Below are 16,254 nucleotides of genomic sequence, written 5' to 3'. Positions count from 1 at the left end.
TCAGAGGGTAAACATGTGCACACTTGCTAAATATCAGCAGTGTGAGAGTGTTGGCATGCTCATGTTAACATTTAGCTTGAAGCATCATTCTCTATAAATATGACCTCACAGAGCAACTAACATGGCTGTAGACTTGTGGTCTTGTTTAACAATACTTTACATTTAACTTTACATTCTCGTTACTATACATGAGCCTGTCTGCTATCATGAAATGTTTCTTTTGGGGCACTAAAGGCGTGGGAGACAAATAGTCGAAGATCACCTTTGCTGTCAGGTGAGTGAGTGAGTCAATGGTGCGGTGTCAGTGGTGAAGATATTTGTCATCCCTCAACACCTTAAACTTCACCCCCATTCCTCCCATTCTCCTCTCAACATGTCCTCACTGGTTGTTCCCTCCATATGAAGGTCAGCTGTGTACCATGATAGGTCTTGTCAGCTTTCCCATACATGTCTAATAGTCTGTTTGCATTTGTATGCATATAAAACCCAACGGGGGGTAACAATCAGCAAACTGTGTGCACCTCTGTAGTTCCACACATTCAACAATTTTGGTATTCAGGCGTCTCTCTGAACTTCACACTCCGAAGGATCATTTTCTTGGTGTGTCAGGAGAGCTCCTTGTCAGACATGGAGTGACGCAACAAAGGACACCTTGATGATGGTGGACAGGAGGAAGGGCCAGCAGGTGGTCCAATTAGCTGGCTCCATGCTAGGAGGGAAGGACATCATAAAGAGTAATGTTTCATGCTCCGGGCTGAGAAAGTCTTCACATTGATCTGTAGTCATAACAATGTGATGGGTTTTCTATAAGTCTTTAAAATAATTAAATTTAAATGCACCGTGAAGTTTAAGTGCAGATTATTGTTTTTTGTTTTTTTTCTCCGGTCAGTGAAGTAGTCTTTAAGTAAAGTAAGCTGTGACCACAGATGTCTGATAAATGACTCTTGATCTGTGTAAAATGTGTGTATTCTGTATGAAAATAGTTGATGTTTAGAGGCTCTATGATACACATTTCACAGTATGTTATGTCATTAATTTGTGTTGAACAGGGAATAATACTGAGATGAACTCAGGAGAAAATAAGCACAGGTCTATACATAATTACAGATGTTTGATACTCTTTTTGCCATGCAAATAAATCACACACTAAAAAGAATACAGGTATTGCTATGCTATTTGTTTGTTTTCAAGCAATAATTTTTAAGCTTTCAATATACAGTAGTGATCAGAGGTTTTATTGAGATAAAAAAATTGACAAAAACTTTTTTTTTTTTTTTTTTTTTGAGAATTCCTCTCAAAATATGGTAGAAATTAAATGCACCACCTCATCCTACCACCCAGGGTCTCGCTATCGTTCACCACCCACACTGCTCTTCTCTTTCCCCAGGATGCTGTGTGTCATCTGTTGGTCCCTTCCTGACATTTACAGGGCTTGATATTTCAGGTCAAAAGAAGTAATGTGTCAACGTCAGAACGGTTACACAGGAGACACAATGAAGCACAACATTCCACTGGGGCGCTCTGTGCTCCTTACTTGTATTAAACAGTGTTGCAGGATCAATAACTTGCAGTTTAAATGAACTTTAAGTGTTTCATGTTTCAGCTATATTAAGTCAAATACTGCGTGAGTGCAGACTATTAGAATTGCATTTTAAAATGACTGAACAAAAATAAGTGTTATCTTTTTTATTCTTAAATCCATTTAATCTTTGCTGAATGGATTGCCCTTCAGAAGTAGATAAATGACAGCTAAAACCAGTAATACTATACATGACTCAGTGTGTAATGGACCTGATATTCTTGTGTTTATGTAGGAGACCCAGGAGAGGTTTCCAAAACTTGGCCAGATGGAGGCCTGGGATGAGCTGGGCAGTGGAGAAACAGAGGAGGGCAGCACCACAGACTGTGATGATGAAGATGGTTGTCAAGCTTCAGGAGATGGTCAAGAAAAGAACTGTAAGTGCCCCTTTCACTCACATATACCCACAAAAGTTCTCATTCCTCCACTCCTTTCCCATTTGCCAGTTGGCGTTAAAGAACCTCATTCACATTCCACATTATGTCCCTGCCAATCTATGTGATGATTTACAATATCAATGTTGTATTTTCAATCATGCTCTACCTTCAATCAGCTGATTTGGTGCAGTGTACAGCCAAGGACAGACCTGTCTCTGAAAAGACTGTGTCATTTCTCTTCTCTCTCTACTGTAGCTCAGTGAGCCTTGAATTGATTTTTGTGGACTGCCACAAAGTCTCTCTTTCATTCACCTCCTACATGGTGAGGGAAATTCACTTTAAATCCCATTTTCACACTCTGCTGAGTCCCCAGCATAGGCACAGGAGGTTCTTCAGATCCTGAGACAACAAGCCAGTTTACCACTGTGGGCACGCACGCACGCACGCACACACGCGCACACACACACACACACGCACACACACACACACACACACACACACACACACACACACACACACACACACACACACACACAATGTGTCAGAGAGGAGGTGTTAGGGCTTGTGTTGGATTTGATGATAATCATTTGATCTCCTGCAGACGTAATTACCATGTTGTTGTTTTTCCAACTACACAGTTTTACAAAAGGGTTTTGTAGACATTTGTCTTAAGAGCATAAAAGGAGTAGAGATGAACATGGAAGGGCAAAAATTTACCCATCTATGTACACAACAACAGCCAGTGCCAGGCTGTATAAAGGTTATGATTGTTTTTCATGTGGCTGGTAAATCAGACATATGGGGATTCTACACACTGATGCATAGAAGCAAGAAGACAGGAAATACAAAGGGGGAGAAGCCCAGTTATAGGACTGCAGCTAAGTAAGCTGAAACTCTTTGACTTCCCCAACAGCAAGACTGCCGAAATGTCAGCTGCTGATTCAGCAGTCTCTTTATATGTTACAAGTAACATGTTCAGTCTGTCCAACACAAATGCACACAAGCAAATTGTGCATATTTTCTGGCTAACCACATACATTAACAGGTATCTTATGATGAGCAACAGACACTGGGGTGTGCTGGTGTCCTAGATGTTTAGGATTCTGGCCATGCAATCACATTGTCCCTATTTTGCATTCGGCTACAGACCTTTGTTGCTCCTTTGTTTTTTCTTCAATGCATGTGCCCTCTCTACTTTCTGCTATCAAAACGAGGCCACAATGTCCCAAAATATCCTTCAAATAGATTTTGAAAAAACACACATTCAACAGTCGTTTCACATAGCTTCTATCTCTTCTGAATTACAGGGGTCAAAGCATTATCATTTTTGCCAGATCATATAAATGGTATTTGACTAGTGTCAAATGAAAACATTTTCAAAATGTAAAGTGGTAATTAAAACGCAGGAAACGAGTAATGTTGTTTAATTATATCTTGCTAGATGCCAAAACTGTCGAGGTGCCTGTATGCAGATTTACAACAGACCTACTTTTGTCACCATGAGTTCCAAAATGTGGCAGCAACACCTGTATCCTGACAAATTAAAACCACTGTCTGTACAAAGCTGAGTGTTTAGGACGCATACCGCTTGACTGCAAATGATCTGAGCAGTGAGCCACCGGTTAAGTTCTCAGCTGGCTGGACTTCCGCTGCTTGTTATTCACCTACTTTCTTTCAACGTATTTCCTGTCCATCTTCATGGTCACTGTCAAGTAAAGGCATAAATGCAACAAAAAAAAAGTGTTGCTTTGTTCCAAATGGCGTAACTTGTGAACTAACACTTGCTATTTTGAGTGCATAACTGCTTTCACACGGTCAAGTACAGAAACATGCAGTGTGCTACAAGTACCCGGACGATGCACTCAAAACTGTCCAAGAAAGGAGTGTGAAAGGCTGGACACTTTTCACCCTAAACGGTCGCCATCTTGGCTTCGTAGAGGAAGGGGCGGGAGCACCGACTGAAATAATTTTCAAATGATGGAATCTGAGGAAGCTGCTGCTGTTCCTGAACACAACACAAAAGTCTTTTTTTTCACTAATACTGCTGGACAGAAGAGTGTTTATCGAGCGTGTTAAACAGAGGGCACGAAAACATGTTCATTTCTGGGTAAAATGTTTTGATGGGTGATGTATTCCCACGCTGAGGTTATTTCCAGTCAGTGCAGAACAGCAGGGTGTGGTTTGAAACACCACTACCCTGTTGAAATTCCTGCACTACACATTAAGAGTCCTAACATGTAAGAGAACTATGTGTTAGTGTACCAAGGAAGTATGAGTTTTGAAATTCAGCATCTGTCTAAGATTTGCTGAACAAAACCCCATCAGTCTGTGCTGTGGTTGTCATCTGGTTACAAAATCACACCTCTTGAAAAGGTGGTTAGCTTATTGGTATCTCTAAAAAATAAATCACAGCTCTGGCCCTATTGCAACACAACTCTTCCAAGCCATTTGCTTTTCTGAAGATTAACAGCAAAAGATGGTATTCTTTTTCTGTGGAATGTACACAAATTAAAGGGGAGGTCGGCTTCACAAAACAGATCTTCTATCTCTTGATCTCTTATGACTTCAAATATTGGCTAAACTGCCATTGATTATTCAGGAATTTCTTTGCTAGGTAAAGTTGTAATACATTGTAGGGTAGGAGGCTTATTTTACTTTCCATCTGTCTGTACATTTGTTTGCCTCTGTGTAGCTGTGGCAGAGCTCCCAAGGTCCATGTTAAAAGGGGGCATGACCGCCTACTGTTCTGCTAAGAGAGACTTCATTACCAAGCTAATGAACAGCGCTAATCTGCAGAAAACAGACTCACTGTTTCTATCATCATTCAGATGTGATAGAACTGCTGCAAGTCTTGCAGAGGAGATAGAATTCATGCACACAGCCCCCTGCATAACGACAGTATGTTTAGGAATACAGATTCAGATATTTCTACATTAAGATTTATGATTGCAAAAACAAAGGATTTTACAAGGCAATTATATGAAAACTGAGCTATAAATGTGTAGCACAATGTTATTAATTAATTCAAGAATTACAAAAATGCAAAAAACTACTGGCAAGATTTGGAAAAGTCAAATTGTTTCACACACTCTGCTGTGTTCTCCACTACTGAAAGAAAGTGCAGTCCGTTTGCATGATGTAATGCCAGTTTGATCTTGGGGCAGATCCTGCCCCTCTAGCCTGGAGACATACTAGTGTACTTTGTGTGCCAGCTAAACAAGGCCTGGTCATGTACGAGCTGCCATTGCCACAGCCATGAACAGGCAAATAAATCAGTGCATCTCTAATGAACCATATTATCCTCCTCCCCTGCAGCTATGAGAGCCTTTTCTGGTGGTACATTTGGTGGCGTGACTATGGCTTATTAACTGTATTAGCCCGGGAACACTTACACAGCTCCCTCCAAAGGAGCTATTCATTTGTAGATAGCTCATTAACGTATTCATCTCTAAAATGCCCAGTGTGGCACATTAGACCATTATCTCTCTATTAGGGAAAGAGAGGATACTCAGAATTTCTGTGCATCAAAAGGTAGAACAGTGCTTTATTTGGCCACAGTAACAGTATTGTCTGAGTCTTTGGCCCAATAAGTCTCTACTGACTTTCTGTGGTGTTTTGCAAAAACAGGCAAGCTGATCAAGTAGAAAAGATACAGAGAGGAAAGAGAGAAATTAGTAGTGTAAAAGAATGTGGAGGGTTGCTTTGACTTTTCATGAAATCTTAACTGTTTCGGATGAAACTTGGTAGAAAGAAACATATATAAGTTCCCACTGATACACCTTTTACATTTGACCGCAAATATAAAAGCTGTTTCAGTGTTAAAGCTGCTGTTGGGGCAGTCTGCCTGGTAAGAGTGTGAGGACTCATAAAAACAAAAGGAGGGTAAAGAAGGTTATCCATCTCAGAGGAGTAGCGTTAGATGCATGGATAAACATTTTCTGTGATTGAGCCGGAGGGATGTGCAGCCAACAAAAGTGTGAATCGTACAGCCATGAAAGTACAATTCTCTTTTGGTAACAAACACCATCTGTCAGGAACACTGGTGAGCTCATCAAGAAAAGTGAAGACACCCCCGGCATGTTTCACACACTGCAGTTCAGTGGCTAAACCTGTCTAACATGAAGCCATTGGCAATGATTGTTTTGCTTTGCCATCCTGTCAAAGAACATAATTACCGAAATATGGAAAGATGGACATATTTAGGGCCGGATTACTGTGCATTTTGTCTGTCCCTGCATACACTCACCAATGAGGAAACAGCTGTCTGTGTGCTTTTTCTATCTGTGTGCGCACAAGTGTAAACTTGACCCCAAGGGATAAAACCCCCAAACACTATTTCAGCTGCTAGTCTTGCTGCTGTGAATTTTGCTCTACATTTAATGACACCTCCCCCTCCCCCCCAAACACACACACACACACACACACACACACACACACACACACACACACACACACACACACACACACACACACACACACACTTTTAAGGAAAGGTGGATCTGTATGGTATGGCACAAGAAGGCCCCAATCAGCAGGTTTTGCATTGAAGTCTGAAGGGCACCAGAGCAAACTCTCTGCTCCCCATCCATCAATGCCCAATGTTTCACTCTTTCCCTTACTAGCACACGCGCACACACAAATGTTTTTTTTTTTTTTTTTTTTTTTTTTAATATATATATTTTGCTATCCACAGCTGTATTCCTGTGCATGTAATACCTGTACTTTTTTCTGGCCATTTCACAGTCAAGTAGACAAGGTAGTAATGTGTCCAATATTTTTTTTCAATCTGACCTTGATACAGTTGTTCAACTTAGGTATAACGGCCAAGTGAGGTTATTGGGTTGTTGGTGTGTTTTCACCTGAATGTCAAAGAACTTCTCTCCAAAGCCTATAAGGCCATAAAGGTGTGCGGCAGCTGCTCACCCTGGCAAGAGAACCACATTCCTGACATGAATGACTGCTTGGGAAGGATACGGTGAACCTACACCAGTGTTAGTAGGATTACACTGGATCGACCCCAAGCCCACTACAGCCTGCTGTTGCCCTGGACCTAGCACGCACCTGACTTTCATGTTGGAAAACTTGCAAAGAGAAGAGAAGAGTGGAGATTAAGGATAAAGTGCAGCAAGTCGGAGGACTCAAGGTCATAGCTAAAGGTGAAGGCGAGAGGAAAAGGTCTGAGACAGTGAAAACACTGCAGGGATAATGCCATAAAGCTGTCTGATTTGATGTTACAGCACAAGAGCTAACACAGGCATGGAAGTACAGCTAAATGGGAACAAACAGGCTGAAGTTCAGAGAAGACGAAGGCAACATACAAAACTATGATTCAATCTACCGTGAGAGAGCAGGTTTAGGAGGGTGGATGGAGGATTTTGTGCTTGTATGCCCTGGCAGGCTGGAAAGAACCAATCCAACCCTCCATCTTCCCATCCCTAGGTCTTGGACTGAATGGGGCCCCTTGGGAGTGGCGTGCGTAAAAGCTGGCTGGCCAGCAGATGTAGTGGCTGTGTCCTGGTGCGGATATTACCAGTATGAGTGCCATTTCCCTCAGCCTTTCATCTGGAGCTCAAGGGGCTGAGAGAGTTCCTGCAGGGCAGAGAAGGGTTGTAGAAGAGGAACAAGAGGATCAGAGATGGCTTTGGCTGGGCAGGAAGATGGTCTGGTTTGCGGAAAGATGTGGGAGGAGTGAGTCACATTTTCGGTCAGATATGCGGAGTCATCTATTTGTTGTATTTGACACTGTGAATAACATTGCATGATGTTCTCAATGCCTGGCTTGACAAAATCTAGGAAATATTTTGAGAAATGTGAACATTCTCTCTGAAATGAAAATGGGAGATATGTCCTTCAAAGAGAACAATTAGGGAAAATCGTTTAGACTAATGTGTGCTCAAATACATTCATCAGCACTTAAACTACCTAACAAACTTTCTATCCTTCTGCTTTATCATAATCACTACATCACGATTTTGTGAGCATCTGTTTCCCATGTCTTGCCACCTCCATCCATCCCTTTTATTCCATCTTCCACCTTGCCTTTCAGTGGGCTCCTTTTTCTCCATAGCCTGGCATATTCTGCCCTGTGGTTTTTATAGCACTTTGAGAGCATATTAGCTTGAAAGACTCCCTAGGCATGCTGCCATCAGAGTAGAATGGTTCTCATTAGCCAGCATCATCATTTCCTTTCTAAGCAGTATCTTTAAGGCCTTTATGATTGAGCCTCTCCAGTACACCTCTGGGAGCCTGGTTGGGGAAACACCAAGAATCTCTCGGTGTGCCAAATGGTTATAAACAAAAGGAAGTGGTGAGAGTTACAGCCCATGGAAATTTGTGAAAATGATACAGCAAGGAATCAGCAATTTAGACAGTTACATTGAAGTTTACCAGCAGAGAATCACAAAATGCTACTGACTCAGTGCTCTGATACCATAGCCACATCAAAGTCTTAACTACAGTACCACAGAAGGAACTCTTATTCACTAATATAACAATAAATCCTTACAACATGTGCAGGTTTCCAAGCAGTAAATGGCATTATAAAGATGGTTAAAGATGGTGTCCAGACTCATAAACTTCTTTATTGAAAACTGACAATTGAAGGTATATAACTTTAGGTTTATTGTGTGCATAATGCGTCGGCACACCTCCGCACCCCAAGTCTGACTTAGATTAAACTTTTAAATTGTCGGTAGGACCGGATTTAATCAGTACTTCATGAATTTATGAAAAATATTTTGTTGCTGGCTCCACAAACTAACAGACAGACCTACAGCTGAGGAGACTTTGTAATGTCTCTTGTTTATTTCATCTACTTTATTAATCCTCATACCCAGGCTTCTGTGTTGGGGGTTGCAATGAGGATTGGAAGAAGAGTGTGGTGGGTGGTGTGACATGAGTGACCCCCCTGACTTTCTTGCCTCGCCTGGAGCCCAACCCCGGCTACTAACACAGAAACTGGCATTCCTGCTGTAACACAGCACTGAGCAAATAAAGGCAGACATTCCATTGATATTGAAAAATACAGTAGAAGGATAAGCAGGGATGAGGAGGATCCTCTTTGTCTCATCTCAGCCCGGTATGCAGGGGGAAATACAAACTAGGTGAGGGGAGAAGGAAAGAAAGCATGGAAGGACTCGGGTTGGGATTTTCCCACTGAGGAGGCAGTAAGGTAATTAAGTCTCAAACCCAAAAGAGGCAAACTTTGTTTTAAAGCAAAGCCATGATCAGAGTATCTGTTTTAGATGGTGGAGATGCATTAGCATTGTATGAGTGTTCAGATAATGGAGGCTGGTCGCAATGAGCCCATTTTTGTATTGAGTACCCACAGTGCGAGTCTGTGCGTAGGCTTAATATACGTGTAGGCATCAAAGAAACAGGCATGCAAAACACGTCCCTTCATTAAAAGCCAATCCCACTGACCAGTAGTGAGAGCGACAAAGCCTTTCTCCCTTATCCATAACTGATGTGGCAATTAGAGTCGAACCTCGAACAGACTGTCAGGCCTGAGGGCTGGGAGGGGGGTCGACCTCTCACTGATCAGCCGATTACAGAATAGATGCGAAGCTCTAATTTGATTCTAAAACTGCAGTCAGTTATGCAGCCAAGAGTTTACATCAAAGTATTTCACTCACCCCCGCAAAATCAAACATTTATAACATCACAGCACAATGTTTTTTTTTCCCTATCCACACAGATTTCTGAAAACACTTTGAAGTTGAGAAGGCAAGCATCACTAAAATCAGTTAAACTCAGAGGAGGGCGGTCACATGGAGCAACACAAGACTGCATTCTGCTCTCTGCACTTTGCTTTTGTGTGTGCACTGTTACTGCTTCTACTGTGTGTTACTGAGCAGGTTCCAATGCATACTAAAGCTTCTTTTCCTACTTCAGCCCTTAGTGCTGTTGGTGTCACTTTAGCAACAAACACTGGAGTGTTGAATCTATCAGATTATTTTTTTCACAGCAAGCATTTTGACTTTGATTAACTAATATCAATAACCATTCCATTCAGATTATCAAGTTCAGGATCCTGGCATTGTGCATTCTGGCTAAGCCGCAAGGCTCTCACACTTCATTAAACTGAACATAGCCAATGTAGAGGTCAACATCCACTCTGCTAAAACAAGTCAGTGTCTGCCATGAAAAGACTATATTACAGAGACGAACAGTGGTGGTCTTCTGTACCAATTGTCTAATTCCAGGCAGGGGAAATGTTATTTCAGGAGACACACACAGTGACAGTGTTTCTTGAGTGGTACCTGATGTGCACTTCCTCTTGACTATAATGGATGGTATTTGAGAGTGTGCATGCATGTGTGTAAAAGAGAGAGCAAAAGACTATGGATGTGAGTTTATTTCTGCATCCTTCACGCTTGTCTGTACACAAGGACAACCTGACACCTGCCAATGCAATGAGGCATCTGGTGTTTGAGTGCCCACAGGTGCGTTGTATGTTGTGGATGTTCTGGTGTGGATAGTGCTGCGTGTGCGTGCGTGCGTGTGCGTGCGTGCGTGTGCATGCGTGTGTGTGTGTGCGCGTCTATGTGTGAGACAGAGCAGTAGTACTGGGCCTTTAACTTCCATTTTAAATAGAGGCTGCTTTCTTCTTGGGATTCCATTCCATCTTGAGAACCTGTCACATTGACTGGTGGAGGTCACTGTCCTCCCAGGGCCCCATTTGCCGATTTGTTTCTGTGTATATGTGTTTGTGTGTGTGTAAAGGGTGTAAATTTTAATCTTGCCAAGGAGCTTAACAGTCTAGTACAGCCAAGATTCGCACGGGACAGATTCCATTGCACTGATCCTGCTCTGGGGTTGCCATGCTGCTGTGCCTGTTGCTAGGTTAGCTGTAGGCTAAGATGTGTACCCCACGGGTGCCTGAGTGTTTTGGGCCCTTTAGCCCCTTGACTGCCCTGCCAGAGACCCTGTACCATCCTCGGTTTCGCAATACAAATTGCCTGTGAACCAGAGGGCCAGTTTTCAGAGATGCGAGTTTGTTTTTTTGTGAGTGTGTACTAACAAATTCAGTGTGTTACTTAGAAAACAGAATAGGGAGATTAGTTTGATTGAGTGAGGAGCCCCTGCCTGACATGCCACCCCATAAAGAGTGAGTCGTGGACAACAACAGCGCCCAGATGGATGGCCAGTAATGAACTGTGTGAATTCATCCTGCCCTCTTCCCCACCCACTACTCTTTCCCCTCTTTGTAAGACAGTGTGTGTGAAAAGAGATAAGAGAATGTTGTGTGAGGGCTTTCCAAGGTAAATGTCTGTGTGAGACAGTGAAAGAGAGGCCCTAAGAAACGTAGTGACCCACAGAGTTTTAACATTCTCCTGCAGTAGCCAACAGTGTCAGGATACCCATGATCCATTCCTACGAAGAGCAGCATCAGTCCTTATTGGAGTCCGAAGGTCTGATTGGAAGCAAACTGATAGCTCATGATAACTGGCTTTGCCCAAGAATAAAAAAAGACTTGGTGAGTATGGGGCTCAATATACATGTTGCAACATCGGGATAGCAGTAGGCATTGAATAGATGAAGGCCTTTAAAGGGGTCACTTAAGAATGGTAAGATAAATGGTATGCACTTATTTATGCTGTGCTATTCATGCTATAAAAAAACACATTTTCCATTGGACATACTTTTTTTTCTTTTTTTAAATGACTGGATTGACATTGTAGAACTTGATATTGTTGAGCCCCATAGGAGGGCTGGCAAACACCTAATCTACACCAAGTGGTATAAATTTAGAAAATGACCAGGGAAAAATTTACAATTACAAAAAAAAAAAAAAAAAAAAAAAAAAAAAAAAAAAAAATTGGAACAAGTGCTTATACAAAAGGGGGACTAGTGGAACAATACACCATTTCTGTGGCTCTTCTCTCCACTTGGTAACCAGAGAGGCTCTTGTTTGCTAAGGGTAGCAGGCAGCAAATAACTGCCAAAGGTTACATATCAGGTTGGATCAGATGAAAATGCTCTGTCCCTATTAATGACACAGACTAACGGTACAAATCATTTTTACTCACTTCACTGCATTTTTAACAACCATGAGCTGGCGCCCACGCTTCAGCAACATAATGGCTTTGCATAAAGATCTTGTTTTATGGCAAATAAGGTTAGAGCTCGAAAATCCCAGTGCCATTATTTAGCCGCTTGGCAAGCCTGTTGCAGGGGAAAGAGAGGAACAGTTGAATAAACTTTGCTTCTGTTATCTTTTCTGTATGCTCACAAGTGTTGAACTTGAGCTGGAACTGAGCGCACACTATAGAAACGGGTGAGCTAACTGCGTTATCGTTCATAATTCAGACAGCATGTCTGTGTGTGTATATGTACATGCACCATGAGCGGTGTCAATCTCTTCGCTTCTGTGTATACTTACATTTATGTGTCTGCCTGTGTGAGTAGTAAAGATGGTGTCAGAGGTCACCTCTGTTAATGAAACATCGCCATGAGGCAGTGCTAGTGGCCTTGTCAAAACCCAGACCCATGAGCTGCTTTACAACCCCCACTCCCTGTATCCGCCTCCCATCAACTGCTTAGCAGGGAGAAGAGCTGCAAGGTCAAGGCAGGGGTGTGAGCTAAGAGAGAGGAAAACGGTGAGAATGAGAGCGAGAGGAGAGGCAAGTTACCGACCTCCACCCACATCCACCACACTCTAAATGTGCCATAAATCAATCCTTTACCTTCTGACTTTCTTTATAATTGTACACTGCAGGCAGAGAAGTGAAAACTGACACAGGTTCTTTAAAGCTCATGATAAACAAGTAAAAGTATTCTATTTACGCATATAACTTCCATGCAGGGTTAAGTTACACTGTTCAACAGTGGGTTACACTGTAGACAGATTGAGTCACTGTAACACAATTCTGGGTGAATTCTAATCAAAGACAATATCATTAATTTATCACCTATCAATGTTTGCAGTAAGGCTGAGTTTAAAAAGAAAAGATTTTCCGATTCAAATCGATCTTCACTTGAATAATCCGATATCGATTCATAAATCCCGAGAATCTTTCAGCCACAAAACGTTCGGACCGCCCACTCGCATGCCATCGAAGTTTTAACAGCATCGACATCCTCGTCTACAGTGCTAAAGTTCACGTGTTTACTTTTGTGAGGGGTCTGTAGAAAGATACGATTCTAGTGATTCGATTGATATGAACCATTTGAAGATACAATCACCCCAGCAGGTTCAGTAAACAGCTTTCTCAGACCACCACCAAATAAACAGACAAGTACAGTATTTACGTAGCTCACCTATAAAGTCTCACAGTCCAGCAATGATCCATTAAAGTCCGATGTGGTTAAGTCAGCAAAGGTTGAGTAAATCCAATCCAGTAAAGTATTTAGTCCAAACATTATTACATCCAGAATACGATCCGCTGTTGCATCATTTGAAACTTCCCGGTAGCCATTCTTAATTTTCGAAATAGTTAGCAATTAAGTCAGAAAGCATTATGCTGCCAATTTGATAGAAATCTCACTGAGCCAATAGGAACTTCCATATCCTGTCCTCTGCCTACAGTAGCCAACCAGAGTGAATTAGAGAGTTCCCTGAACAATGTACAGAATAAGTTCTCTGAGATTCGGTTTGATATCCAAGCAAAATTGGTATTGCAACTGAAATATCCCTAATAGAACCGATCTCGAATTGATCGGGACCTTGTGAATTGGAATTTAATCAATTTGGGAAATCTGTGGCAATGCCCTAGTTTGTAGTGTCTACAAGTCTGTGTTCAGTCTGGAAAAGCTGCCTTGTCATCTTTGTATCAAGTACCGGGACAACTTGCTAAGCCCCAGTACACAGTAGCAGGATTCCTCTCAAGATTATGCAGCTAGTGTTGAGCCTGGAGTCCTATGCAAGCATGCACAAGACACACAAATACACAAACACAAAGGTATGCAAAACACATACAGTTTATGGACCTAATTTTCCAGGGTTAACTCATGGGATTTGTCCCCTTATTGGACTCCTTGCCTTGTTACCCCATCACCGCTCCACTGCAAGGGAGTGTGAGTATTAATTTGTGCGTCGCAGTGTGTCGTGTTGATTCTTTCAGTCTGTGTGAGTACTCTAGCCTACTGTATGGATGACGCGCTGAGGAAAAGAGAGACTAAATCTTATCAGTTGAAGACAGAAAGATAATTGTTTGAGAACCGTTTGCTTCTTCCCTTTGCGTAGAGGATATAATCTGTGAAGCAGCAGTAGCTGTGCTGGCAAACCAGAAGAAAAACAGAAGAGGAGAGAGAGAGGGAAAGAAGTAGAGTAGATAACTGACATGGTTGCCCAGAGAACCATCACACAATTTTCTGTCCCTCAGAATTTTTCTAAAGAAATGATGGCCAAGATGTTCGATGTTCGTTACTCACCTTCCAACCTTTCTTCCTCTGTTACTCCTTCCCTTCCCTAACATCCGTCCTCCCTCTTGGCTAGAACCCATCATCCACCCCTCCTTCAGTGCTGTGGCCAGGCTTTTTAGAGGCAGCTGTTGTTCCTCTTTGGCCAGTGGGAAATGGAGGCTCCTCCAAACACACAAGCTACCCATCTGGAGAGGCATTAGTGGCAAAAGACACGATGAACCGGTTCTCACACACTTAGCCAATGCAGAGGTCAACGAGGTCCTTCAACGCAGTCACTATACAGTGTAAAAGAGTAGAGAGTGACATGATCCCCATTCTCCTCCTCTCCATGACCTGCTTTACTGCAAGCTTGAATGACAAATGAAAGCTACAAGCCATTCTTTATACTAGTGTAGGGCCACACACATACATACATACATACATACACATATTCACACATTTCCCAGACATTAACGTCCAGTTTTTGTTATTTTCTGTCACTGTCTGCTGCCTATTACAAGTATGAAACTTTTTACAAATGAAATCACATTTGTCTTTTACTGATGGAGAACATATGTCATTGACTGTTGTTGTAATGGAAGACGCATGTCGATGTGCCATAGCATAGCCTTGAAGTCGCCTAAGGTGATTGATTCCATCTGTCTCGATACAAGTGATGACAGATATTCATCCTTCTCATACTGAAAAGCAGAACTAACTGTTTTCCTCTTCTAACCCTCTATGTCATCTTTCACTCCCTCCCACCCTCTGTTTTTCGGTCTTGCTTGTTCTCCCTTCTTTTCCCCCACTGTATTTGGGAGATTTACACATGAGCCAGCTTATAAAGCATGGCTTATCTGCTAGCATTGTCTCATTATGACAACAGCATCACATTCCATTATCCTCCTGCCCTCCTTTTTTTTGTGTTTTGTATTTCTTTGTACCTCAAGTTGTTGCTTGCTTTAAGGAACTTAAATAAATCTACTGTGCCACTATAATTACATTCTTTCCAACTATCGGGAGGTGATATATAATATCGTCACATAACATTTCCACACTAGAGATGACAGAATTTATAACAAAATAATAAAATTTTGCTAGACCCATATTTTTTCTCATAAAAAAAGAGACCAGGCATATGTAATGTTACAAACACACACTTGTATCTCCAAATAGCTGAAAAAGAAAATTGAACAATAAGAATTATAAAAGTTGAGTTTAGTTGTATAAGTAATATCGGCCTTTATCAATTATGTACAGGGTCTCTGTGGAGCTTGTTTACCAATCTTTTTCAGTGACCTGAAAAAGTCTGAGGGTTTCCATACACATTGAGAACCTTCCAATGTTAACCTGTCAAAGTAAATGTTGAAGATTTTTATATGGTTTACAAGTAATGTCTCCGAGACAAATATGAAACAGTATATCATTGTATGTCAGCAGAAATTGATGTTGTGAAATGTTGTACAACGTTTACATCAACCCATTCCCACTACAAACCTACTAAAAAGATGTTCACCTGTTTGTTTGTTTTTAGATTTCAAACAATTGACAATTTTACTAATAGTTCAATATTTTAAATCTTTATATAAAACATTTTACCAGAGTTTTAAGCATCTCAAATAATTCTGTGACCACTGCAAATTTTACCCATCCCTCCATTTTTGTCCACTTATTTGGATCCAGGTTGCACATAAAGCATAGCAGCCCAGGTGTACTTTTCCCTAGCCATCCCTCCAGTTCAATATGAAGGATACTGTGGTTAGGAAACACAACTTATCTCTATCGAGCTTCTATCCTGGTCAAATGAGCTCTGAAACTCGTCTTTACTAATCTGCCGAACATGTACCTGGTTAAATGAATACTTTAATGGTTATGGACTCTCCTTGTAACTTTTACTGCATCCAATTTTCTTTTATTTCAAAGATGACGAAGCAACACCATGCACTCCTGAGT

At 41.6% G+C, this 16,254-nt stretch overlaps 1 protein-coding gene across 2 annotated transcripts in view; it reads left to right on the top strand.

Moving 5' to 3' along the window:
• Window positions 1–16,254, top strand: part of gpc5c (glypican 5c) — a 96,811-nt gene that overhangs the window by 76,472 nt on the left and 4,085 nt on the right. For both annotated transcript variants that reach the window (XM_069157272.1, XM_069157271.1), the window contains one exon: window positions 1,815–1,956. In XM_069157272.1, coding sequence (XP_069013373.1) covers window positions 1,815–1,956 — 142 coding nt within the window. The remainder of the gene's footprint in view (window positions 1–1,814; window positions 1,957–16,254) is intronic.

This window comes from Embiotoca jacksoni, unplaced genomic scaffold, assembly GCF_022577435.1.
Source record: "Embiotoca jacksoni isolate LCO1_2020_lvr unplaced genomic scaffold, fEmbJac1.0.p SCAF_22, whole genome shotgun sequence".
NCBI classification, from domain to species: domain Eukaryota; kingdom Metazoa; phylum Chordata; class Actinopteri; family Embiotocidae; genus Embiotoca; species Embiotoca jacksoni.
Note: the sequence above shows the minus strand (reverse complement) of the source record. Positions and strands in the feature narration are given on the sequence as shown.